Source organism: Nelusetta ayraudi, unplaced genomic scaffold (assembly GCF_046127955.1).
Source record: "Nelusetta ayraudi isolate G7.1 ecotype Tasmania unplaced genomic scaffold, CSIRO-AGI_Nayr_v1 ptg000006l, whole genome shotgun sequence".
NCBI lineage: Eukaryota > Metazoa > Chordata > Actinopteri > Tetraodontiformes > Monacanthidae > Nelusetta > Nelusetta ayraudi.
In genome coordinates, this window is record NW_027466056.1 from 4784590 (window position 1) to 4811238 (window position 26649).

The 26649-nt window shown below is 52.9% G+C and overlaps 2 protein-coding genes across 2 annotated transcripts in view; one reads left to right on the top strand and one right to left on the bottom strand.

The window, feature by feature from the left end:
* Positions 1 to 71: 71 nt before the first annotated feature.
* On the top strand, positions 72 to 1866 carry spp2 (secreted phosphoprotein 2). Its single transcript, XM_076016530.1, has 6 exons — positions 72 to 217; positions 292 to 419; positions 513 to 635; positions 1118 to 1231; positions 1435 to 1471; positions 1697 to 1866. Exons 1-6 carry the CDS (start codon positions 154 to 156, stop codon positions 1798 to 1800), a joined length of 570 nt encoding a protein of 189 aa, XP_075872645.1. The 5' UTR covers positions 72 to 153; the 3' UTR covers positions 1801 to 1866.
* A 203-nt stretch (positions 1867 to 2069) lies between these two features.
* Positions 2070 to 26649, bottom strand: part of raph1b (Ras association (RalGDS/AF-6) and pleckstrin homology domains 1b) — a 38735-nt gene continuing 14155 nt past the window's right edge. The window contains exons 3-19 of the mRNA XM_076016557.1: positions 19575 to 19763; positions 19034 to 19153; positions 18089 to 18194; positions 17797 to 17991; positions 16247 to 16683; positions 15810 to 15881; positions 14576 to 14650; positions 12409 to 12486; positions 10281 to 10440; positions 9821 to 9942; positions 9472 to 9537; positions 9234 to 9377; positions 7863 to 7973; positions 7573 to 7671; positions 7267 to 7387; positions 6990 to 7123; positions 2070 to 6503 (exon numbers count right to left, since the gene is read on the bottom strand). Of these exons, the coding sequence (XP_075872672.1) occupies positions 3987 to 6503; positions 6990 to 7123; positions 7267 to 7387; positions 7573 to 7671; positions 7863 to 7973; positions 9234 to 9377; positions 9472 to 9537; positions 9821 to 9942; positions 10281 to 10440; positions 12409 to 12486; positions 14576 to 14650; positions 15810 to 15881; positions 16247 to 16683; positions 17797 to 17991; positions 18089 to 18194; positions 19034 to 19153 (4557 nt within the window). The 5' untranslated portion in view covers positions 19575 to 19763 and the 3' untranslated portion in view covers positions 2070 to 3986. The remainder of the gene's footprint in view (positions 6504 to 6989; positions 7124 to 7266; positions 7388 to 7572; positions 7672 to 7862; positions 7974 to 9233; positions 9378 to 9471; positions 9538 to 9820; positions 9943 to 10280; positions 10441 to 12408; positions 12487 to 14575; positions 14651 to 15809; positions 15882 to 16246; positions 16684 to 17796; positions 17992 to 18088; positions 18195 to 19033; positions 19154 to 19574; positions 19764 to 26649) is intronic.

The following is a 26649-nucleotide window of genomic DNA, read 5'->3' on the forward strand; positions in this document are numbered from 1 at the left end:
ATCAATAGTGCTGAGCAAAGGTCGACAGTGGGAGGACAATTGACTGGGTGGTTGGTTAGGGGGAGGGAGGGTTAGCTCAGGTGAGAGGAGGGGAACCGCTGAGTGGCATATTTAGAGCGAGGTGGAGAAGGAGGCGACTTCTTTTCGCTCAACATGCAGCCGACTGTCTTCCTCTCGACCCTGCTGCCTCTGCTGCTGTTCTCTCTGGGATGCACAGGTGAGGTCACCTCCATACTGACCCTCACAACTAAGGACACCAGGACACTTTCCCCCTGCCTGTCTCACTCGCAGGGCTCCCGGTGCACGGCTCAGACACGGCGTCCATGGCGGACAGGGGTCTGGAGGCGGCCGTGGCCCAGGTCAACTCTGCGTACGCCGCCAGCTACCTGTACCGACCCACCCGGGGTTCCGTGACCAAGGTGAGTCTGGAGTCTTTCCCTCCTAACGCCACCAGGAAGCAGAATCCACCGGTGCCGTTCCTCCCGTTCAAATCACCAAAATATACGCATCAGGTCATCCAGATGGGGTCCGACACCGTTGACCTGCTGCTGTCATTCGCCATCAAGGAGACCCAGTGCGCCAAGGGCTCGGCGGGGAACCTCCAGGACTGCGCCTTCAGGCCCGGATTCTTTGTGGTGAGACACTTTAAAGGTTACCAACTCAACCACAGGCGAGTCGTTTTCTCTGGGGAGGGCGTGGGGGAAAAATTATTGTTGAATCCTGTGGTTTGTGACAACTGAACTTGTAGAGACATTTTCAGCAGGCCTTTAGTTTATGCAGGCTCCCATGCAAGCTTTAAACACCAAGGCTAGGTCATCGTTGACCAAAACTCAGCTCACATAGGGGTTTGTATCTTTGCCCCCGTTTAAAGCAAAAATGCTTTAAACTTGAGCTTGGCAAGGTCGATGTGACGGATTGGGCTTCTGGTAGACCTAGACTTGGATCCGACTGTCCCGCTGTTGACACAGACATTGACATTGACAACGTTTGACTTGGCTCCCATCCACCGGGGTTCCGTGTGTGTCACTGACCCGACTGAGCCCTCAAAGAAAAACGAGTTCAGAGATGTTGAGACACGTCGCAAACGCATCTGTACACCCCGCCTCCCCCCTGGCAGCCGACCCATCAGTGCTCCAGCCGCGTCCGCATGTCGCAGACCCTCGCCCGGCTCATCTCCCTCAGTTGCGGCCACGACGGGAGCTCCAGCGAATCCAGCGAGTCCAGCGAGGAGGTGAGAACAAATAGAACTCAACCTTTTACCCCACTTCCTGTTGCGGGTACGATGCTCACTCCATTACCAACTCATTGTTTTTTGCGGCCAAGTCAATTAGCAGCCACGCCCGACCAGTGAGGATGTGGCTGCTGAGTGAGATAGACATTGTTGTGACCGCCCCCATTTGCACGTGACTCGCACTGTGACTTTTGGTTCCCCAGAAGTTCCCCAGACACGTCAGTCCATTCGGGAGTCGAGGTAAATATGAGCTCGACTGGTGCAGTGAGTAAAAACTTTTCTAAAGCAGGTATTTGTAGTGAGCTTTACCATCTCCTGACTCCGAGTGAGTTCTTCACAAGAGGCTGTAATCTAGTTTAATGGAACAACTAAAAACTACAGAGAACATGTAAGGTGTGACCTTTGCCCTCTGCCACCAGTGTGATAACCCTGAAAACTCACCCTGCTGCTGCTGTCCCGCAACAGACGCGGCTCCTTCTGCACCTCCTGCCCAGCCCGGTAGCTCCTTCCGCAGCGGGCCGAGGGAGGTCCAGCCGAGAGGCGACGCCTTCTCCAACTACCTGGTGTGACCGGTGTCCACTCGGTCCCGATGCATCCAGACGTCTGTGCGATAATAAACTTGAACGGGAAAACGACCACAATCTGCATGTTATTATTACCCGTGACTCGCACCACCTGCTGTGCAGAGTAGTGCGTCTGAAAAAGTGTGTGCGCAGACGCTTCCTGCCACTAGGGGGAGTGAGAGGTTCACTGTCCTAGCAGGGCGCCGCTTCCCCCTTTTTTGCTTTTGATTGCGACGCTCCTTTCCTTTGTAGAGTGAGTCAACGGCTCTCATGAGTCATTTCAGCTTCACCTTTATTCAAACCATACAGACAAATGAGGACTCAAACACGCACACCCGCACATACGCGCGCGCACACACACACACACACACACACACACCCGCACGCACGCAACAGACATCAGGGTTTGTTTGTTTTTTCTTTTTTCTTTTTTTTTACATTTATATTGTGATTTTTCAGTTTAAATGCAGAAGACACACCCCTCCCCTCCTCCTCCTCGCTCCTCCTCCTCTTCTTCTTCTTCTTCTTCTTCATTTGACTTGGCCCTCGCACGTTTCACGTCAGCACGTTAATAACTTACAGACTGCACTGGAGGGACACCCCTCCGCCCCGCCCCCTCGGCGATGATGCTCAAACGGAAAGCTGTGACTCGGGTTTTTCGGAAAAACAAAACAAAAAAAACAACAAAAAAAACAAAAAAACGACAAGCACTCTCCTTCCTTCAGGTGAGCTCGACAGACTCGGCTGTATGAAAACAAAGATGCCGCCCCTACCTTCCTCCCTCCCCCCTCGTCCCTTCGGGAAGTGGGGGAAAAAAATCATGCAAGGCATTTATCACAGCACACTTTTTTTGTTGTTTTTTTTTTTTTGCACACTTTTTGAAAAACCACGTTCAAACAGACTGAGGAGGGAGAGGAGGAGTGATGTGACGACGCGTCTTCCCGGCACACGAAAAAAGGGACCCCGGTTAAGATTTGGCCTCCTTCCTTTTTTTTATTTTCGAGGAGGAAAAGCGCCAGCTAGCACCCTAAAAATTCTCTCTCTTTTTTTTTTTTTTTTACACTTTAAGGCACTGCCGCTTGGGATGTTGAAAAAAAATAAGTCCCTGTGCACCGAGGGGCGGGTTGTTGGCACCGTGGAGAAGGGGTCACACCTGGAGGATGAGAGTGCGTGGTCACGTGGTCCCAACTGTACATTCTACTTTCCTGAATGGCTGAATCGATGCGTTAAGAAGGCGGAGCAGCAGCTTCGAGTGTGATCAAGCCCACCTCCCCCGGGGAAAGACGGGGATGATGTGTGGGGATGAGGGGGGGAGGGGGCAAGGGGATGATGATAACTAAAATAAAAAAAAAAGAAGAAATACCAAGGCGACGCACGGAGAACAGTCCACGAAGACGCAACTCTCGACACTTGAAACCGTTGAGAGAAGTCCGTTAAATTATAAACAAACAAACAAACTGACAATCCTAATTCCAGTTCTTCTTCTTCTTCTTCTTCTTCTTCTTCTTCATTGTTTGTCGGGAGGGAAGCTCCTCTCCGCTCCGGCCTCTGTGCAATACTTTGGGTTAAGGCTTCCTTCCGAGTTCCGAAACAGTCGAGCGAATGGTTGAAAAATGCACCTTCCCATATACATTCCACCGTGGCCTCCTGACCTTCCTGCCCCCCCGGCAACAAAACTCCTCTCTGGCTACTTAAGAGATAAAAGTCATTATTAAAAGCAGCTCCTTCCATTCGTCCATCGTTAAATAAAGCAAAAAAAACCAAAACAATAATAATAAAAGAAGCACCGGCGCGGCTCAAACAGCGGGGGGGGGGGGGGCGCCTCCCTTGGTGGGGCCCAGCAGACCAGCTCGCTCGGACAGGAAGTCCGGGCGTCACGGCGGCTGAAGCTGATACGTGTTTTTTGGGTGGGAAGGGAGGGTGGGGGGTCCAGTGATGCTTTCGCAGGATTCTTCTATAACGTCTAGTTTAAATACAGCCCCTCCTTCCCCCTCCCCCGGCGTAGCGAGTTGGGTGGCTAATAATGTTAGCTCGGCTTGGTAAAGTTCTCTTCCTTCCCGCCGCCGTTGGTCACATCTCGCGTCCCCGATATGTTGAGAAAAACGAGTGTAAAACGGTCGGCGAGACGGCGTTTTTCGGGTTTGGTTTCTGTACACTTCCTGTCTTCCGGCGACGTCGCCCCCCAAAAAAGTTCAACACTCTCCGGTCAGTTTGGTGCCGTCGCCGCGTTTGGGTGGCGCGGGGGGCGGCCCCCGCCGCAGCGTCGCGTAGCCCGAGATGTTTCCCGAGGCGTAGGTGGCGCCGTTGCTCTGTCTGCCGTGGTCGTTGTGGAGCAGCTCGGGCGGTGGCGGCGGCAGCGCCATGTCGTCCATGGTGCCGGCGGCGGGGGGGCCGGAGGGCTCCGGCTTGCCCGCGCCACCCGAGCCCGGGCGGCCCACCGACTTCCGCTTCAGCGTCCGGTGGAGGTCCTCCAGGAAGTTGGGCTGGCCCGAGCCGCCCTTGGGGGAGGTGGCGGGGGGCGGCGGCTCCAGGGGGGTCTTCTTTAGCGAGCCCTTCCCCCACGTGGGGCCGCCCAGCGGGGGGGCGGGCGGCGGAGGGGGCGGGGCCTGCGGCTGGGGGTTGACCACGGCCACACGGGGCGCGGCGCTGGCACCGTCGGCAGGAGGCGGCGGCGGCGGGGGAGGAGGCGGCGGGAAGAGCTCGGAGGCCGGCGGCGGTGGCGGGAAGTAGGCGCAGTCGGGGGGCGGGGGAGGGGGCGAGGGGAAGTCGCCGCCCGACTGCTTGGCCTGGCTCACCTTGGCTTGGAGTGCCGCCGGCAGGTGGGACAGGTTGAGCTTACCCGGCTTGGGGGGCGCCGGGGGCCCGTTGGCCGCGGGGGGGTGGGGGTGGTGGTCCTTGGACGGAGACCCGGGGGGGCCGTGGCCCTGGTGGGGGGCGCCGAACTTGCAGAGCAGGTTTCTGCGTGACTCGTCATAGGAGGAGGAGGAGCCGTGGCCCCGGACGCTGGAGTTCCTCTGTGGGGCGGGGGGGGGCTTCTTCACGGAGCCGGTGGCGGGGAGGGGGGGCGGGGGCGGGGTGGGGCCCGTCGCCGAGGGGGGCGGCGGCGGAGGGGGAGGCGGAGGGGGCGGAGCAGCGGCGGCTGCGGTGGCGGGGAAGTCGGCGCTGCCGTCGGGAGGGGGCGGGGGGAAGTCGGGAGACAGCACCGCCTGCTGGACCGGCTGCCACTTTGGCTTGGTCTTGACGGCGGGCGGCGACAGCGGGGCCTTGGGGCTCTCGGCGCGGCCCGCAGCCGGGGTGGCGGCGGACTGCGCGCCCCCCCCCGGGAACTGGCTGGCGAGCTGCTTGACCAGCGACATCGGAGCGGCGCTGGCGCTGGCGCTGGGCGGCTTGGACAGGCTGTGCTGCTTGGGCAGTGTGGGGGGTGGTGGGCCGGGGGCGTGGCCCGTCTGGAGGCTGAACTGCTTCTTGAGGGTCGCGGGCGGAGGCGGGGGTGGTGGGGGTGGCGGCGGCGGCGCCGGGGCGGCTGCCGTGGGGGGGAAGGGGAAGGGGGAGACGGGGGAAACGGGCTTGGGGATGGCGTGCGGCAGGAAGCCCGGGGCGAAGGTCTTAGGGGGCGCCGGCGGTGGCGGCGCCGGGAAGTGGGCCGGCGTTGGGGTCTGCTGGGGGGGCGGGGGAGGGGGCGGCGGCGGCGGTGGGGGAGGGGGGGGCGGCGGTGGGGCCGGCGCAGGGGGAGGGGGGGACTCCTCCTCCAACGGGACGCCGTCGGGCGAGAGGAGGTCCCGCGGCGGGCTGGGGAAGCGCTCCTTCAGCGCCTGCTTCAGCCCGTAGGTGGGTCGGGCCGTGGTGGGCGGCGCCAGCACCGTGGCAGGCAGCGAGGGAGGGGGCGACGGCGGGGGAGGGAACCCGTTGGCCTGCGGGGGGGGCGGAGGGATGAAGGCGGGCGGGGCGGCGGGACTCGGAGGGCCCAGCCTCAGCACGGCCATGGCCGAGCCCGGCGCCGGCATGGAGGCCGGCGGTGGCGGCGGAGGCGGCGGCGGGGGGGGCGGAGGCGGCGGCACGTTGGTCCGAGCGGCGATGTGGTTGACGTTGGGCTTCACTGCCTGCGTGGCGGGCGCCGTCTGCTGAGCCTTGCTGGCGTGCAGGTGGTGGTGGTGGTGGTGGTGGTTGAAGGACGGCTTGTGCTGATTGGCTGCCTGGTTCTGATTCTGCAGCCGGGTGATGGTGCTGTACTTGTACATGGTCGGCGCCAGCGTGTGGTGGGACACGGCCTGGACCGGCGGCGGCGGAGGGGGTGGGGGAGGGGGAGGGGGAGGAGGGGGCGGGGGAGGTGCTGAAAACTGCTGCTGCTGCTGCTGCTGCTGCTGCTGCTGCTGCGGGGGCAGCACATGGTTGTAGGCGGGGTCGGCCAGGGGGGGCGGCAGCTGCTGCTGCTGCTGCTGCTGCTGCAGTGGCGACTGCGGCGCAGCCTGAGGGGGGCACTGTGGCGGCGGGGGTTGGGCCAGCAGCGGGGGAGTGGGCGGCGGCATGTGATGCTGCTGCTGTAGGGGCGAAGCCTGCAGCTGAGGGGGCGGAGTCTGCAGCTGAGGGGGCGGGGTCTGCAGCTGAGGGGGCGGGGTCAGAGCCACGTGCTCCACCGAGTGGAGCTGGCTGTGGTGCCGGTGGCCGTGGGAGCCGTGCGGCAGAGTGCCCCCTCTGGACGCCTCCCGCATCTGCGCGAGGAGGAAAAAGAAGTTTCAGTCAAATCGTGATCACGGCGCATCTTCTGTTAAAGGTCCAGTATGTAAAATGTTCTGAATTTATGATTTTATCTTGGTAAGTTGGAGGGTTGCATCCCACCCCCCCGCTGCTTTAATTCAAAGAGATGTCTGTATAGTCAACGTACCAAAAGAGAAAGTATAAGTAGATATACTGTATGTTTTGGTGGTGGAATAACGCCAATATTGAGTTAAAATTCTGCTAAACATTTCTGCTTTTCAAACGGATGGTCAGTGTTGATGATTTGTTCAAGCTTTGATTTGTTTGAACACTTCTTCCCCCAGCTGAAGCAGTTATCATATCACATGTAGGCTTAACATCCTGCCCATTAAAACATCAATAAAAGTCTACACCTGCGGTACAATAAAAGTCCCTTGGTTTTCCTCCCCTCACAGCGGTTCTCATTAGACGCAGGGCTCTACCCAGAGCACACAGGCTACCTTGGTGTTCTCCTCGATCTGCGTGCCTCTCTTCCAGGCCTCGGAGAAGATGGAGCTGACCACGCTCTGCGAGCGGCCGTGCGAGCTGGTGTCCACGCCGCTGTCCGAGTGGCCCGAGTGGTTGGACTGAGACTCTGCAGGGTCAGAGGGATTCCAAGAAGGAGGGGTACAATGAGGAGATTTAACACTCTCTGCTGAGTTTAAAAGTTATCTCCTCGCTCGGCCCGTGAATTCACTCAATTAATTTTGACTGAGGGACAACAAACAAGCAGCGCACCGGGGATGCTAGCAGAGCTGGAGCCCGAGCGGATGCTGGAGGTGGACAGGGAGGACCAATCGTAGGCCGCCTCCGTCCTCTTCATGGCCTCCTGGTAGTTGACGTAGAGCTGCTTCCCATACTGAAAAAAAAAAAAAAAACATCACTGAATGTCACACTCAAAATGGACCAATGGCATTTCGTCGCCGCGAGAGGAACAGTAACGGCTCTTCCTGCCAGCCGCCGCTTTCTTTGGGTTTGAGCTAAGCCCCGCCCCCATCAGGAAACTTCCAGATTGTTATTATCTTTTTTTTTTTTTGTGCCCACCTTGGCGATGCGGATCCCGTTCACCCACTGGTGCAGAGTCCTGACGTCGTCGCAGCACAGGTACTTGATGTACTGCGACTTCTTCTGGATCTGCGGATGCTGCGGAGCAAAGTGGGAGATTTTGATTTCATTTTTTCCTCAAGGAAAACAACTGGAAGGGTGTTCAGATTGTTCCAAGACATCACTTTTTTTTTGATTAAGTCCACCGTAATTTATATATTTTTTTTAGCCCAGTTCTTATTACTTCCTATTTTATATGACACAGAGTAATCTCAGAGGGCGCCACCTACCTTCAGGGCCAGGCAGTAGTCCGTGGGGGCCTTGTACTTGCTGCGGTAGTCCTGGCCGTAGTACACATTAACATGGTCCAGCTGCAGGAAGCACGCCAGGTCTCGGGACGCCTGCCAGGCAAGGAAGGAGGGAGATGATGATGATGTTAATGGCAGCGTTTTTTTTGGAGCTGCTGCCACCTTTTGAGTTTGTGGTCTTTAAATATTAATGATGATGATCGAACGGTTGCAGCCCCCCCTATCCCCACACATCTGAATGAGATTTTATGCTACTCTTGTTCCGCAGCACAAGTTATCACATGTCATGAAATTCAAAGATCTTGTATATTAGTAGAAAACAATGCTAATAATATTGGGAGCAGAATTTTGCTCCTTCTCACTTTACAAATATCTTTCTGTTCTCAAGAAACAAAGGCTTGGGCAAACTATGGCCTGGGGCCCATACGCGGCCCGTTAAACTGTTTAATTTGACCTGCCGAACTTGAATAAATTATATTAACAGTCAGAATGTTATAAAATTGCTGCATTTCATCCATTTTTCAGTGTTTCGAGAGTCATTTAAAAAAAGAGAGAGCGAAATACCAGTGGGGCTTCAGAGACACCGACTTTGTGGTTATGCTTTTGTTCATTTTCAATTGACATTCAAGCATATATATTCTACGCATCCCATAATATATTTTTTCCTCCTATTAGGTGTGTCACCAAAACACTCCATCCATCTGCTGCTGCTCCGGCCCCTCTGTCACATTTTAGAACCCACTGTGGTCCCGCCAGTCAAAATGTTTGCCCACCCCGGACTGAAGACATGTCTGTGTATTGAACATAACCAAAGGCCAAAAAGAGAAATGAAAAGATGCGTAACCGTGGTTGGTGTTTCAAGTTGGAATGGCGCCAATATTGAATTACAAGTGTGTAAAAGATTCCTGCTTTGCAAACGCATGGTCTGGAAAGACCTTTTAGAGGGCCACAAGAGTTTATGATTTGTTAAAGATTTGATTTGTTTTGACTCTTCTTCTCCTATCTGAAGCAGTTATCACATTAGATGTAATTCTACCTCTGTTTTCCACTTGTCTTTCTAAAAAAGGATGAAGGGTAGGTAAAAAAAAATATGCTTTTTCTCCTGCCTGTTCCTCTTCAAGCCCTGAATAGAACTCAAAGTCAAACTCAGACGGCAGGATTTAAAGCGGGCAGCCTAATAATGCGGACGTGGCTGAGCGGCGACGAGGGCCTGGGTGGGATGTGTGACAGGGATGATGCACATGCACGCCGCAAATCTTTGCTCCTGTTGCGGCCGAACAGGAAATGCCGCCCGGGGCCGAGTGGATCTGGATCATAACCACCCCAAAGTCCTTTCTCCGGTTCTCAACCGACCTTGGCTTTGCCCTTGGGGACGTAGTAGATTCCCGAGGCCCTGAGGAGGAAGTAGCGCTTCTTCCACGACTTCTTGCCGTCCTCCTTCAGCCACAGGGTGCCTTCGATCTCCGGCACGGACACCGAGCCGCCGCAGAAACACTCCTGATGTTGGAAGCACAAGAGGAAACAGTGCATTACTCCTTGAAAAACAACAGCAATAGCAATCTGCAGGTGAGCATCGGGATGAACGTCTCACCTCGAGCAAAGCCTCTTTATTCCTGTCCGCCATTTCCGACGTCTCCTTCCTCCCCAGCAAATAGTTCTGGTGATGATTGAGACGTGGAGACAAGTTAGTCAGTGGGAGGGGAGGGTGGAGGTGTGTGTGTGTGTGTGCGTGTGTGTGTGTGTGTGTGTGCGGCGTGTGTGTCAAGTCAGCGGTTCACCTCGTCTCATGTCTCATAAATTATTCACCTTTGCTGGCTTTAAAGCTTTTGACCTACTTCCAGCAGCTCCCCGCACAAACACGGCCGCTTCGCCCAGCCAGTGTACAAACAAGGTGCTGTGTGTGTGTGTGTGTGTGTGTGTGTGTGCACGGGGAGAGTCACCTGGGGGTTCTTGAAGAGGGCGTACTTCTCGATGCGCTCGATGAACATGAGCTTGTTGTGGCTGTCACGAGTCCAGTTCAGCAGGTTCTCCACCAGGTTCTCGTGGTCCTCGAAGATGCGCTCTGGTGGAGGGAGGGATGGAAGGATGGAGGGAGGGAGGGAAGGAGGGATGGAGAGATGGAGGGAAGGGGGGAGGGTTGGAGGGAGGGAGGGAGTGAGGGATGGAGGGAATGTGAGCTTCGATTTCTTCCTTTGGGGAGTTTGACTTTCATTCTTGTTTTCTTGTTAAGCAGGTGAAGAGCCAGATCATCAGGCCATGAATCACAACAGCAGGTCAAGCGGTGGTGATTTTAACCACGCGTGTGTGTGTGTGTGTGTACGGGCTACAAAGTAAGCGGTAAATAAAGAAAGCAATATTTATTTGGCTGAGGTGTTTTCCCTCTGGCTGCTGCTTGCTCACCCATCTGCAGCTCTGTGATGGTTTCCACCAGGGACCAGTCGGGGCTGTAGCCGCAGTGGGACTTGTCCAGCAGGCTGTCCAGCACCTGCCGCACCGTCTGCCGCTCGTCCACCATCATGGTCTTGGAGCTCTCGTCCGACATGTGCACCCTGATCACCAGCTAAAGGTGGGGGGGGGGGAGAGAAATAAAAGTATTCACCTTTTGTACTTAAGGAAAAGTACAAATACTTGTGTGAAAAGAAATACTAGAAATACTAAAGAACTCATTCAGCTCCTTTCCTCAGAACAGTAACTGGAAGTACAGGTTGTGAAATGAACTTGAGCAAAGAGTACAAATGAAGAAATGATATATTTTTTGGCTGTTAATGAAACAATGCACTGGTTGATCAGCCGAGGGACTGGAAAAGAACCTCCCTCTCAAATATGATCCAGTTCACTCCGCGACAGCATAGTTCAAACAGTGCCACTTCAAGCCACAGCAACTGTAGTAATAGGTGGATCACTTTCATATAATTCACATCTTTTTTTTTTGCTCTTTTAAACACAAAAGTAATAATAAGTGTGTTTTCCATTGCGAACATTCAAGTGCAGGGAGTAAAAGCAAATAAAATGGGTCAGAAAAAGAAACAAGTAAAGTACAGACACATGAAAAATCAAATACAGGGACAAACTATTTGTACTTTGTTACTTCCCAACTCTGGTATACTCCCCCCCCCCCCGCTCAGATTCTTGCCTCAGACCCCAGCGCGCAGCAGGAAACTGCAAAAACCATCTTCCTTTTTCTACGCCACGATTCTCGGACGTGTCCTGTTGTGTCCCGTATTTTGTGTGCGTTTTTTTCCGTCTTTTCCTTCCAAGAACGGCATTTATCGAGGTCAAGCAGCTGATGGGAGCTCAGCCTGCTCGTACTGATGAGATGAAACACGCTTGTGCACCCCCCCCCCAGCCCCCCCCCCCTTTTTTTTTACCTCCCCGAGTCCTTTTTTAATTTGCTGAGGAAAAACCCAACTAATCCGGCCAAAGTTTCTTAGCCTTCGTCTGCAACTTAAAGTCCCCCTTTTGCCCCCCCCCCATCACAAGCATGCTTAAACTAAGCTGGATGAGACGGACAAGCATGCACGTGCCAAATCCCGGCCACCCCCCCAACCGAATTCCTTGACCTCCCGCCGGACGTCCAATCAGAGTGTGGGTGCAGCCGGTCCGCCGGGGTGCCTTGGACCAATGAGGAGGCCCCGGTGCGTGTGCTGAGACTAATGTCGGGGGGTGAGGTGGGGGGTGGGGGGTCTGACCTACATTTCTCACAGGAGTAACCCCCCCTATTTTTTTTTTTTTTTTTAAAGCCCACCCCCCTCTGGTAATCTGGCCGTGAAAAATAAAAAAACAAAGTTAAAACGAGGCAAAGACCTCTTTGGCCCCCCCACTGGCCCAATCCGAATTAAAACTGACCCTTGTTTCCCCCCGGGGAGCTAAAACTTCGGAAACTGTGCGCAGGCTGAGAAAACATTCCCGCTTTGTGCGCTTCTTGGCTGTAGCAGCGCTCTTTATCTGGTCTCATTGTACCCGCCGCGTAGACTCGGCTCCGCTGGAGCGCTATGGTTTTTCACGGCGCGTTAAAGGACACCAGTGTGGCGTCGCTTCATTCACTGGCGGGATCGGCAAGAGGGAAGCAGAAAAAGGGGAAAATGTAAAAAACAAACAAAAAAAAAAACACAGATATGCTTTGGAACCTAAAAAACCAGTGCTGTCTTGGTCGAAAAGGCACAAGTAACACGTTGTGCGTGCGTTTGTGCGTGCGTTTGTGTGTGTGTGTGTGTGTGTGCGTTTGTGCATGTGTGTGTGTGTGTGAGTGAGAGAGAGTGAGAGAGAGAGAGAGAGAGAGAGAGAGAGAGAGAGAGAGTCAGTGCGTTGGCATTGTCTCGCTTTCTGATTTCTCTTGCTCCCTCCCCGGCAGATGCGCACAATCAAACGCCGCAATGACCTATTTTTTTTCTCTCTCTCTCTCTCTGTCTCTCTCTCTGCGCCTCGTCGCTGCTGCTGCCTTTCGCCGTGAATGAAGTTCACAAAGGAAACAAGCGGGCGAGCCGGTGGGGTGGGGGGGTGGGGGAGGTGGGGTCTCTGTTCCTCGTACCTTCTTGACCTGAGCCTCCTTGATCTTCTCCAAGGCCACCCGGATCCGCTCCGCCTTCAGTTTGGCCGCTTGCTCCTCCTGGTAGAGACACAGCAGGTGGAGGAGGAGACGGTTAAAGCGGTGATTCACACAACGGGGGGAGGGGGGGGGGGATAAATAAATATATAAAGGTGAATGAGTACAAAATCCGAGGAGAACCACGGGGAAAGTCTTTGCCGTCTGCAGCTGTGACTTCATGAAATAGTAAGTAAGCAGCCCCTCTATGCCACCCCCAACCCCCCCCCACCGCTGGAAACCGCTTTAAGGAATACGGCGAAGCCTCCGGGCTCAGCGGCGACAGCGAAAAAACCATGTGCAAAAAACTAGGAATGAAAGCGTGGAGAGGCGCGGTGGCCTTCTGTACCTGCCCCCTCCAGCAGGACGCCATCACCTCCATCCTGCAGGTCGCCGCCAGTCAACGCCAGTCAACGCCAGTCAACGCGAGCACGTATCCAAGGAGCGTTTTCTCTTTTTTTTGGGGAGACGCACTGGAAATATCAGCGCCGTTCCATCGCCGTTGCCCGCCGCCACCACCAGCCCCCCCTCAAATATGGCGCCCGGTTCACCTTCTACCGATCCATGTCGGAGTCGTATGGATCCGCCGCCGCCGCCGCCGCTTCCTTTGATCTGGCTCCACGGCAGTCGGAGGGGGTGGCGGTGGGGGGGGGGGGGGGGGGGGAGATCCCTGAATGGCCCGAGGAGTGATCGCTACTGAGACTCCGCGTCCGCAACTCTGGGAATCTCGACGGCGAAAGGGGCTCAGAAACGTCTCCGGATTCGCTAAAGGAAAAAAAAAAAACACCCCCAAAAAACTGTTTTCTTCCTTCGCGTCCCGTCGGACGTCTCTGGAATTCCGCCTCGGTCGTCCAACCCGACTTCGCGCAGGGTCGTGCACCCTCGCACACACGTGCGTCCAGGAGAAACGAGCGCAACTGGAGTGAGACCATGCGAGAGCGAGAGAGGATGATGCCCCTCCCCCTTCTACCCCAACGCGCCGCCCCCCCCACCTTCCCCCATCACTCCCTTCCCTTCCTTCCCTTTGCGTCGCCTCTCCGAATGCATCAGATGCAGGGGGGTGAGGGGGCCGGTGTTTGGGAGCGTGCCCAATCGATGGAGCATAATCCCTACCCCCAACCCTCCCTCCCCCCCGCCAAAATAAAATGAAAGAAATAAAGAAACAGGGGAAGGAGGCGACCAACCAGCAACCAGCAACCAGCAACCAGCCGGGGCGGCAACCTGGCTGAATGGAAAAGCTGGAGGTGCTGAATATTTGAAGTCATGTGCGCACGAGCCGAGAGACTGGAGGGGGTGGGGGGGTGGGGGGTTTCGACCAAGCCTCTTAGCTGGAGACCCCCTCCCGCCTCCCCCGCCGTCTCCTTGACCCAGACTACCTTTCACACATGACTGCTGGCCACGAGGCACATGAGCGCCGACGCACTTCTGTTTGGCCAACACGTCGTGGCAGCAGTTTAGGTCAGCCGCATGCGTGTGTGTGTGTGTGTGTGTGTGTGTGTGTGTGTGTGTGTGTCTGGTGGCGTTGGTGGCAGGGGCAAGGGGGGGTGGGATTAAGTCTCGGAGTTGATCTGAGTCACATTGAGTCTCTCTCACACACACACACACACACACACACACACACACACACACACACACACACGCAGGGTTTTATTGGACATTAGTTCCTGTTCTCCCCATTCCACAGGCGCCACCCCCCCCATCCCCCTTCTCCCCCCTTCCAGACAGAGCCAACTTTAAAGGGCTCTTCTGCCTCGCCTCAGGAGAGGGAGACAGCGAGAGCTGGAGAGAGAGAGAGAGAGAGAGAGAGGGAGGGCTCTTCGCCCTTTGATGTCCCTCCCCTTGCTCGCCCGCTCCCGAAACCTCCCGCGCTCATTCAGTATTCCGGGGTTTGCAGGGGAGCGGCAAGCGAAGAACGCTCCTGAAACTCTCGTCTCGAGCACCAAGTGTATGTGCCGCACGGATTGATGGGGAAAAAAGGAGAAAAGTTTCCAAATTTAACCATGCAAAAATAAATAAATAAAAGCGAGAGGAGAGAAGCAGCGTGTTGCACGGCTGAGGCGTGTGTGGGGGTGGGGGTGGAGGGAACTGCAGCGTGAGTGTGTGGGGAAGTCACCTTGGTCAGGAGGTGAGTAGGCTTTCCAGCTATGCTTTTCAGAATGAGCGAGGTTTCTTGGTCCAGATAGGAGTGCTTGGGTGAGAAGAAACAGGAGGAGAGAGAGAGAGAGAGAAAACAGGAAGGTTTCAGTGGCCGATGATGATGATGATGATGATGATGATGATGGTGCTTCTGAGCAGCTTATTAGTTGCAGGTGGTTTTTGGAAAAGAAAAAAAAAAAGAAATGCAGATTCCGGCAGTTGGAGTTTTGCCGTTAAGCTGCAGCTGGGAGAAACGGTGACTGCTGCTGGTCCACAGACACACTTCCACACGGGGCTGCGGCTAACGCTACAAGCTAACGCCACTATTATCCATCTGCTAATTTGGCCTTAGCGTCGGCTTCCATGAACGTTCTGAATATTCAACTTGAAATAATTTTATTGAATAAACAGAGTGACTTGAGTTCAGACGTCCTGGTGAAGCTGCTGCTGCTGCTGCTGCTGCTGCAGCACACGAGCTGAACTCATTAGCAGCAGAAATGTTCAGACGGCTGTGATTGAACAGGGAAGCCTCGGCAAGTGGCCAGAAACACATTGGGTCGGTTGTTACATGCAGAAAGGTTTGGGATCAGTGACTCATTTCAGCATTGAACTCGCTGCAATTATAACCAGTTTGATGAGATAATTTACTGGTTTGCTCGAAGAACATCACGAGTGCAGGCAAATCAGAAAAAAAGATTGAATACTACCTGATCATTATGAGTGTGCATGGAAATCAGTCAAGTGTGGCAACATTTCAATGTTTAATGAAAACCGTTTCTGATGTCTCATTCAAAGCTGGCTGTTTTTGAGAGCACGAAATATAAACCATGATGCTTTATTTGCTCTTTTATGGTTTAGCACACACAACTCAGTGTGATTATAATACATTTTTTTCTAGCAATTCAAATCATTCAACTTCTGCCATGGTGGCTGCACACTGTAAACTTGATATTCATTCTTTAAAATCACATCCAGTTAAGATGTTCAAGGCAACGACGGTCGAAGCCATCCCATAATGTGTTCAGCACATCCTGACTGACATCCTCCACTTGTAATGTTCTCAGAGCATTTCAGTAGATTATTTCATAATGCTGCTTATAATGGAGTTCAATGCAGAAATGAATCAGTGGCCCAAAAACTTGCATGCGCACACGTACTTACTTACACACACACACACACACACACACACACACATGCACACTTGCACTTACGGTGGCCTGGTCGGCGTCGCCCTCCCGCGGGGCGAACTCGAGCTGCCGCCTGGCTCGTCGCAGCGTGACATGCTTGGGTGGCGGGGTTACGGGGTTAAAGGTCACACGGGTTCACACGGGAGAAGGATGCAAAAGAGACGTGAGCGGGACACATGCGAGAGCTGCAGGGTGGGCGGCCATGCAGGAGGTGCAGGTACTGAAACTGATGCTTCGCAATACGCAGGGGAGGGGAGCACACATTGTAATCGATGACAATTGAGATTACAATGCAACACGTTGGATACATTGTAATTGAGATTACAATGTAGTTTAGTATCAACGACTGGACAGAGGGATTTTTTTGTTGTGCATGTTTCATGCCGCTGCGTTCGACATGCTGCGGTTTTTCCGAGCGCCTTTCGCAAACTCTTCTTGCGGGATTGGGCGGGCGGTCGTACCTCGGTGCTGGTCTGAGTGGGAGCCTGGGCGCCGGGGCTGCTCCGCCCCTCCGCCGTCACCTTGTCCACGTCCAGCGAGTCCATGCTGGAGGCCGAGGCGCAGGCTGAGTTGACGCTGGAGCGCTGCGACGGCGCCTCCTGCTCGCTGGCGCCGGTGCTGCCCGCGCGCCGGTGCTGCCCGCCGCCACCGCCACCCGACGAGCCGGATGAGGGCCGCCGGAGCGTGGCGGAGGAGAAGGAGGAGGACGAGGAGGAGGTGGAAGAGGAGGAGGAGGAGGTCTGGCGGGCGGCCTCGTCCATGCTCAGCGAGGCCTTCTCCAGCTGTGAGGTGATGTCGGCCAGCGAGATGTTGTTGGCGCCGGCCGGCCGGGCGCCCGTGCTGTTGCTGCCCTTCACCGTGTTGGCGGGCGACGCCCGGGTGCTGCTGCTTGTACTTCCTGTTGGCGGTTGAGAGAGAGAGAGGGAGAGAGAGAGAGAGAGAAAGAAAGAAGCAGGAAATTAATCATGGCTGACAATAGGACATTGCAAAACACTCATTAATGCACCAAACCACAAAATTTCCCTTTCAAAGAAAAGAAAACTTGAAAAAATATTCCAAAAAATTTGAATATTAGATTATAAATTCGGAGTATGAACTTTAAAGGTCAAGCCTCTGTATGGATTTGTATCTTTCTTGTAAACAGAAAGGTTTTTTTCTCTTACATTTTCACATGCTTTGTTTAAAAGAAAGATATAAATCCATTCAAAATTGAAGACCTACTGAACACAATTCATCAAGCTTGCGTAGTAGCGAACCGCTCTTCACATCATATTTAATTTGCACAGCAGTCGTGATCAAATACACGGTGAGAAAAACAATACCAATTAAGGAAAAAGGATAAAAAAAATCTTCCTTGGACCCAACAATGCTGTTTGCTTTGGGATTAAGTAACATTTGCAAAAAACAGTTTAAACAGATTAAACCAAAAAGATAAAGAATAACAAACAATATTGATTTTTTTTTTTAAAAACCCAATTGAATTTGAGTTTTCTATTTCTTTGAAAATGATTTGTGCATTGTCTGGTAGAAGATTATTGCTTGCTGTACACAAATCTATCAATGTTTACAACTCAAGCGGGTCCATAAACAAAAGTGCTGCAGACGTAAAATCCTGAAATGCTTAAATGTTGTGCAGCAGGATGCTTCTAATTGCCCCTTTCCTTCCGTTCCTGCACCCTGCACGGGTTTGTTTTGTCTTGGCTCCTGTATCGACGACAAACACATTGTTCTCCTTACGGCCCCCTCCACAGCAGCACAAAGCACTGAGAGGGTCTTGAAAGCCCCAAAGTGTAACAGTTACGTGAATGCATTGGCATGAAAGTCACAAAAAATGCAGACGAATGAAACACTACGCAAGATCAACAGGTCTTCATCTGTTTGCAATATGATTTCTTGCCACTAGATGCTGCCAAACTCCACGCGCTGGACCTTTAAAAGCGCCCGAAACGCTCGGGAGGCATTTCTTCTTCGTGGCTCTTTCAAAAACAAACAAACAGTGGTTGTTGGCTACCTCCACTGCTCCCGCCTCCGCCTGTGACCACGTGCTTGGTGCTGGCGCCGCGGCCCACGGGGCCCCGCTGCTGGCCCTTGCTCTGGCTGCGCGACACGGCGTTGGGCTTGGAGATGGTGCTGAGCTCCTGCTCGATGGAGCACAGGTCGGCCATCAGGGCGTCCAGGTCGACCGTGTCGCCCTGGTTCAGCGCCTCTGCGGGGGAGAGAGGTCAAGGGGTCGGAGGTTAAACGGGCAGGCGTTGTGGTGCAACTGCGTTCAGGTTGTGGCGCTCGCTCGCTCGCTCGCTCACCATTTATGTTGTACATGGAGAAGCGGTAGGAGAAGTTGGCCATGTTGGTTTCCTGGCGGAGAGGAGGCTTCTGCAGGGTCTTCTGGGGCCTGCCGTCATCCAGACTCTGCACAACGAAACACACAATCATTACGATGTTACAGCCAGCACAAGATCCAAGCAACTGTAGCTGCGTTTCCATGACCCCTAGAATTGCGCAAGACGTAAATATCGCAGATAAAAAACTGCTCATGGAAACACCTGAACTTGAAAAAAACTCTCATACGTATCGATGTAGAGGAATATCGCAAAAGTGTCACGGAAACACTTTTTTCACATTTACACGTCAGCGGACGTGACGTAAGGGGTCATGTGACCAGTTCACTTCTAGTGAAAATGGCGCGTTATGATTGGACGGAGGAGGAGACAGATTTTTTTTTTTTTTTACAAGTAATCAAAGGGGAAAATATAACAACCATTCTTGACAGCAAACAAACATAAGAAAACAAAAGCAAACTTAATTCTCGTCAAATCTCGTAGGACAAGATTGTAGGAGAATTATGGCTGATGCGCTTCACACCATTCAATGGAAACACCTGCAAATCACATTTTACTTTGTCGACATTTTAAAAATAACACTTTAATTCTGCGAAAAACTGTCACGGAAACGCAGCTTGTGTGTGTGTGTGTGTGTGTGTCTGCCAGATCCCTTCAGTCACACACATACACACACACAATGCAAACTAGTGACTGTGATGGTGGGAGAAGAGTTGCTAGGATACAGTGAAGGGGAGGATACGGTTGCTATGGATACGGACGGTTCCATTTCTGTCCGCTGCTCTACCTGTGTGAGTGAGAATGTGTGTGTGTTTGTGTGTAACCAACCAACCATCCCACTCATCTGTGTGTGTGTGTGTGTGTGTGTGTGTGTGTGTGTGTGTGTGTGTGATGAGTGAGTTTATTCACCTGCGTGAGCTTGTCCAGCTCTCCCAGCCAGGCTCCAAACATCTTGTCCAGGTCCTGGTCCTCCTTGTCACTGTCCTCCTCCGCCCCATGGTCCAGCTCGTCGTCTGACACCTGCTCCATCTACACACACACACACACACACACACACACACACACACAAATGATTGAAACACAGTCAGATGGCTCATACATAAAAACCAGATCACACCCACAAAGCAGGAAGGTTCTAAAGGAGAAGAGAAGGAGGAGGGTAGGAAGAAAAAAAAACGAAAAAAACAAAAACCTTCAGCTAAGCTCATGCCAACCTCACTGCCTGTTGCCATGACAACCCCGCTGGTGCGGACCCCTAGCGGGCATCCTGTGCTGTCTGATCGGCGGAGGCGTCCTGTGGTCGTCTCGTGACCAGCGAGAAACACAAGCGGAGCTAAACTGAAGTGGAACCACCCGGTGATTTGCTCACCACTTCTGGGAAATATACATACATGTATCCATATATACACACGTATAAATAGAATAGAAAAAAAATAGTGAATGGCATCACCAGTGGGGTGCCCGCAGACATGACATCGATAGAAACCTCGTCTGCAGGTGGCACCGGCCGGCAGGGAGGCTCAGCCAGAGCCCAGCTGCGTCAAGTCAAAGGTGATGGCACGGCTCCCTCTACTGGACGCAGAGGGGCGCGGCACTACTGCACCACACGGCCTGGGCTGAGGCCGGTCTTGCAACATACCTTCAAATAAAACGACTGGATCAATTCATTATTGTCGTAGAAAATAATGAAACTTTTGCTACGGCTGCCATCACGGCTGAAATTTCCGGCCGACCGACACGTCGTCCTTGAATTGATGCAAGGACAATTTTCGGTGAAGGAGGAGATGTGGGAGCAGCAGCAGCGGCAGCAGAGACTCCTATCCGCAATATTAGAAAGTCTCGTCTGCAAAGTTGCAATGGCACTTCTAGGTCAGATAATCTCGAGTCGAGCCGAACCTGAGGAAGAACGGAAGACGTCCTGCTGCTCCTAATTTGGCTCCAGCCGCACCCTGATGCGATGCAGTCACAGGGAATATTCGCTGCTAATCCCATTGATATTTTAAAAGGGGAGTGTCGTGCACGGTGTCAGTCACTGGCCGGGACCGGGCCCAAACCGGGATTAACCCCTTGTTAATCCAGCGGCGGAAAGAAACGAGGAACCAGCGGCTCCGCGGGACAAATTCGAACGTTGAATTTCGTTGCGGGAGGTCGAAAACCCAGCAGTCCCCTTTTATTGCTGGAGGATGTAAACACAGAGCCAAACAGGCCGCTTTAAGCACAGCCGCTGCCACGTGCGTGAGGAGGAGGGAGAAGGAAGAGGAGGAGCATGAGGAAGAGGAGAAGAAGGAGGAAGAAGAAATAGAAGAAAAGGAGAGAGTAGGAGGAGGAAGAGGAAGAGGTAGAGGAGGGAGGAGGATGAGGAAGAATAGGAGGAGGGAAGAGAAGAGAGGAGGGAGGGCTTGAGAAGGTGAAGGCAGCCCTCTGTGATGTCACAAAGGGCCCTTGATGCGAAAAACCCTGCTCACTCTTTTTTTTTTGCTGGAGGCTGTAAACACAGGGCTAAACAGGCTGCTTTAAGCACAGCCGCTGCCGCATGTGTGGGCTGGACAGCGTGTCAGCAAAAATACAAGCGAACGTGGGAGTTGGAGGAGGAGGAGGAGGAAGAGGAGGAGAGAGAAGGAATAGGACGAGAAAGAGGAGTGAGGAGGAGCAGGACGAGGAGGAGGAGAGGAGGAGGTGAAAGGAAGAGGAAAAGGAAGACTAGGAAGAGGAGTAGAGAAGAGGAGGAAGAGGAGGGAGTAAGAGGAAGAGGAGGAGGAGGAGGAGGGGAAGGACAGGAAATGGCGAGGATGTGCTGGATTCCTTAATGTCCCCCGTGGCCGCTCGCTTGGCAGGAAACTCCAGCTGTCCTTCACTTTATCTCAGCCACTTACTCGTTGGAGGTGGGGGGAGTGGGAGCCCCTCCCTCCCTCCCTCCCCCCCTCCCAACCGGCCCCCTTCCCCCCACCCGGCGCTGGTCGTCCTGCAGGACGGCCCGCCGGTTTATCGGTCAACGACAACAAGCTCCGCAAGTCCTCCATCATCTAAATTGCTCGCTGCAAGGGTGAGTAATAACCCCCCCCCACCCTTCCCCGCTCCCCCCCACCCCTCCCTCTGATGTGGCTCCACACGCAGTCACACACAGTGGCGGGGGTGAAGTAAGGGGGTTCCCGTGACCATGAAAAGGGTCAAGTTTCCTCAGTGATGAGGCGTGACATCACCGACAGGAAGCAGCTCCAGCTGGACTTTGCCAGTGTTGTCCAACTCTTCATTACACTCTGCTAGGTTCCATCTGGGCAATAAAAGCTCCTTCACTTTTCAACTGTGCAATGTGCACATGAAAAATTGCTCCTATATGTAAATAGAGCAAAATGTGCATTTCTCATTTGTTTTTACGTTTGTTTTACACATATATACTTTTTTTAACCGACTTATTTTATTCTAATCTCAGAAGGAGGCTGAGGAGGTGGAGGCAGTGAGCGGTGTTACAACACGTTCTGTGACTCAGCGACTGGCTTCCAGGTCTTCTGTGACCTTCGGCAGGAGGGTTAAGAAAAAACAACAACAACAAAAAAAAATCCACAGTGTGTGTGTGTGTGTGTGTGTGACAAATGAAAAAAGAACACCAAAGAAAGTGTTTAAACCTCGACCCGGCCCTTTTCAAAGATTGTGTGTATTCTCAGGAAATCGAACCAGATGAAAAAAAATCATGTGATAAAAACAGGAAAAAGGGCGGGCACAGGATCAAGAACAACTGCTGCAGCTGCTGTGGCCTCTCTTCAGGCAGATGATGCTGCGGATGTGAGTGCATCACCACCTGAGGCCCCTGCTTTTAACATTATGGAACACGGCCCATAAGAGAACGGGCTGTGCATGTGTGTGTGTGCGTGCGTGTGTGTGTGTGTGTGTGTGTGCATGACTGAGAACCAACATCCCTGACCTTTGACCCTCCTGTTCCAGCCAAAGCCGTCCGCTCTTGTCTGGGCATGACAAGCACTCAGTGGCCTCCTGTGACGAGCGAAGGGTCGCAGGGGTGAGAGGTCGCGGGAGGTCAAAGATCCTCCCCACTGGAGTGTCTTTCTTTCTGCAGTGTGCTGCTGTGGTGGTGTTGGTGGTAGTGGTGTTGGTGTTGGTGTTGGTGGTGTTGGTGTTGGTGTTGGTGTTGGTGTTGTTCGTGTGGTGGTGTTGGTGTTGGTGGTGTTGGTGGTAGTGGTGTTGGTGGTGGTGTTGGTGTTGGTGTTGGTAGTGTTGGTGGTGGTTAGACTGTAAAAATATTGTTGTAGACAAGACGGCACCAACCGAGACCAAGAAATTATCAAGCCCAGAGAGTATCGAGATGGAGACTAAACCAAGACATTTGGGGTTTGAGACCAAGACAAGACCCAGACTTTATATATACAGTAGTACCCGAAAAATTAGAATATCAAGTAAAAGTTGTTTCATTTTGGCAATTTAACATAAAGGATGAAACCAACAAATTTTATTGAGCCCTGACACGCAAATTGACATATCTCAAGCAGTTCCTTGTTGTAACTTTGCTGATTAAGATTTTCAGCTTATTAAAACCACAGACCCACAAACTCAGAAAATGAAAAGCTTCAGTTTTGTAGCTTCAAAGAGTCCAAAGAATCCAAAACACCTGCAAAAGGGTCCTGAGCCTTTAAAACGTCTGTCTTGGGTTGGCTCAGAAGAGTTCAGCCATGGGGAAATACAACAACCTTTTCAGGATATTCTAATTTTCTGGGTAGTACTGTATATATATATGAACTTGATAAAGAAAAATAACAACAAAACTGAAAAAAATGACGAGTTTCCTTTTGCAAAATTCAAGTTTGCTTCTAAATCGAACAGCAGCGTCTCTTTTCAGCAAGGTGTCATTTGTCATTTTGCTGCTTTGCCAACTATTTTGAACCATTTTCAAAAAAACAACTTTGCTTCATAAAATTAAAAAAATTAATTAACTAGTAATAAAGGGCAGGGTGTCACTCTGGGTGTCACTGACAGAGGGTAAAGCGGCAGCAGCTGGATAGACCTGTTATTACTGCGTCATTGTAGTGTTGGCTGAGTCTTGACTGGTCTTGATCAAAAATCCCCAGTCCGCCCAGTCTGAGACTGAGTAACAATGCTTTCGAGTCAAGAGACAAGAACGAGACCCTTAAAAAGCGCTCTCAAGAACAATCTGGAATACTGCAACACTTTGTGAAGACCACACACACTTCAGATTCCGCCGATGCGGCGGCAAAGTTGAAGTGAAACGTGGGGGGAAAAAAGAAGAAGAAGAAAAAAGGAACGGGGCGCCCCGGCGGCGAGCTCCAGAGATGCGGCAGGTTGGAGACGTCGGGAGGACGCGAGCCTGTCTTTAGAGTCTTCAGAGTCGCTCCTACCAGAGAGCGGCAGGAGGAGGACGGGACGCAGGTGAAGACGAGCTGCGAAGAGTCGCAGCTCGAAAGAGGAGAGAAGCCGAGAAAGCGTAGTTCCTCGGCATCCTAGGCCGAACGGGGCCGACTTCTCGTCACATGTCGAGTCACAACTCTGTCTGGGGTGGGATAGTCAACCTCCCCCCCACCCCCCCACCGAAGGACAATTTCTGCAGCCAGAGAGACAAACAAAGTCACGAGCGCTCCGTCCGTCCCGCTTCCTCGTCTACTACACTGCATCGAGAGAGACACAAATATTTGAACCGACTGCACGAGATGCTACGTGTGGTTTAAACAAAATCCACCTTTCGTGATGTCACAAAGGGGCACAGATGACTCACGAATACCTCACCCGCCTCCGTAAACACGAGGTTCCCTTCGCGATGCGGACACTCGCGGTGAGATCAGGGGTGGGTAAACTCTGTGACTCGTGGGGCCACAGTGGGTCCTGACAATTGACAGAGGAGCCGGAGCAGCAGCAGCAGATGGATGGAGTGTTTTGGTGAGCCACCTCATATGAGGAAAAATATATCATGGGAAAACATGTTGCTTGAATGTCAACTGAAAATGAACCAAAACAAAGTTAGAACAAAATCAGTGTTTTTGAAGCTTCACGGTATTTAGCTATTTATTGAAATGACTCTTAAAAAAACAGAAAAATGGATAAAAACAAATACTAGGCTATTTTATGACTGACTGACTATAAATGTAATTTCTTCAAGTTCGCCAGATCCAAAAGCTTAACGGGCCAGATACGGCCCCCGGGCCATAGCTTGCCCATGCCTGGGCTAGACGCCAAAGACTGGACCGGTTTAATGCTTTAATGACGATGACGCGGCGCTCCGTCACGTCTGAGCTGGAACAAACGGAGCTCTTTGACGTTTGGGCCGTGCAGGAAGTGGGTGTGGCGGGGTCGCCCCGCCTGGATGCTTCCACAGAGAGTTTTTCTCTCCCAGACTATTTTGGCACCCGAAGCGCCAGGTTCTAGGCGCTCGCCGGCGCCTGTTTGCGCCGCTCAGGTTAAACAAACGGAATCGTCAGAGCGTCATCGTCTCCCCCCGAGGAGGAAACACAAACTCACAAACAGCGAGGTTACGGCCGCTGAGTGTTATTTTCCATTCCTCTGACTTACAGTTTGCAAAAATAACTCCCGACACGTCTGATCCAAAAATAATCACCAGTTCGACGCGAGCAACGTGAGCTCTGCCACTGACCAACCGACCGACCGACCGACCGACCTGGCAGACTGTGAATCACCTCTTACACACACACACATAAAGTGACACACATACACACACACATCCGTCTGATTGTCATCGTCGCCATAAACCACGGGCCATAAAACGCGTGACGGAATGCCGACTGTCGGGAGCGTGCCGTCGCTTTAAAGGTCACGTGATCCGACACCGAGACAAAACGCGTAGCGACAGGTCGGGGGAAATGTGAAAGTCGGAGGACGTAATAGCAGACCCGCGGTTGCCTCCTCATTTCCGAGGGAGGGATGAATGGATGGAGGGGGGGAGTAGGGGGCGGGACGGACGGACGGTGGTGGTGGAAGGACACGCGGAAAAAAAGTAAATAAAATAAAACAAACAGCACTTTGGCGCAATGACGCAAGCTTATTCCCCCCCCCCCCCCCAAAGGCTGAAGGCCGCAGAGTCAATAAAAGAGCCGTCTAACGTGCAGCTCACTCGGTTTTCAAGCGTGACGAAAGGGAGAGATGACAAACAAAAGTGTGGTTGTCACGCCATGTCAAGGCACAACCTGGCCAGTGACACAAAATAAGCAAACAAAAAGGTGTGGAATGAATGAACTGAAGGGTCAAAAGAAGAAGAAGAGGACCGTTGATGAAAGCAAGGTGTTCCTGTGCATGAAGGAGATGGCAGGTCGTGGCATTTCTCCAACGACTGGCTGGCGCTACTCTGAGCACAGGCAAAACTTTCAGGCGCTTCTCTTCCTGTTTAGGCAAGTGCAAAGCCTGCTGGGAGTCGTAGTCTAGCGTGGTTCCTCCACTACAGCAGGTTAGAATGTCAATCAACCGTGAGCCACTTTAACTTGTGAAGAAGAAGAAGATTTGATTTTGGGATAATAATAATAATAATACTAATAATAATAATTCACTACCATGGAATTTCAATATGAGCTGCTTTAATAAACATAATGTGACTGTATAAAATCAAAACCAAGGGGTGCAGCGACGCTTGGAACGTGTGACATCAAAGAGAACTGAAAGCCTCGAGGAGGAGGACGATGGATGAAGGGGTGGAGGGGGGTGAGGTGTGGGGGGGGAGGGTTTTGACGGACAGGTACACTAATGGACAGGAAAGGGAGGGGGCGGGGCGATTAGCTTGTGGGTTAAAACAAACAAGAAAAGAAGGGAGGCAGGGGACTTTAAAGACATTGGCTGTGGTGTCAGTGGCCAAGCATGACCAACAGCTTGCGAGTGGCAAGCGTGCGCGCACACGCACACACACACACACGTGCATGTTCACTTGAGCGCAGCGTGACAGGGGGGAGCCCCTCTGCAAGCAGTTTGGGAGGAGGATGGAGGTTGTGGAGAAAGAGGGAGGGAGGGACGGAGGGTGGGTGAGGAGGAGGTTTGGGGAGGAGGGGGGGCAAATAGGAGAGGAAAAGTGCACGGTCACGCCGGTGCACCGGCTCCGCCCTCTCTGTTTCCTCCCCCCCCCACCGGCAGAGCAGCCGCAGAGAGGGCAGAAATCAATAGTCTTGTCCCTGCCCTCAGGAGCTCCGCTTACTGTGCCTTCCAGCCGCTGTGGGCTCAGGTGGCTTGCTGCAGTGCCTCCAACACACACACACACACACACACACACACACACACACACACACACACACACACACACACACACACACACAGTATTAAATGTGATGGAGCACTGCAGCAGGGCCCAGGTGCTGAGGAGAACTGAGAAAAAACCGTGCAGTGCTGTAAAAAGAAGAAGCTGAAGCTGAGCTGCACAGTGAGAACACGCTTCGGCATCTTTTTGATTGCAGGAAATTAATAGATTCATCGAAACGCTTCCCGCCGATGGGCAACGCGCTCAGCAAATCCAACGAAAACATCGGCCGCTCGCGGGCGAAAGATGTCAATCTGAAATTCTTAATTAAAAA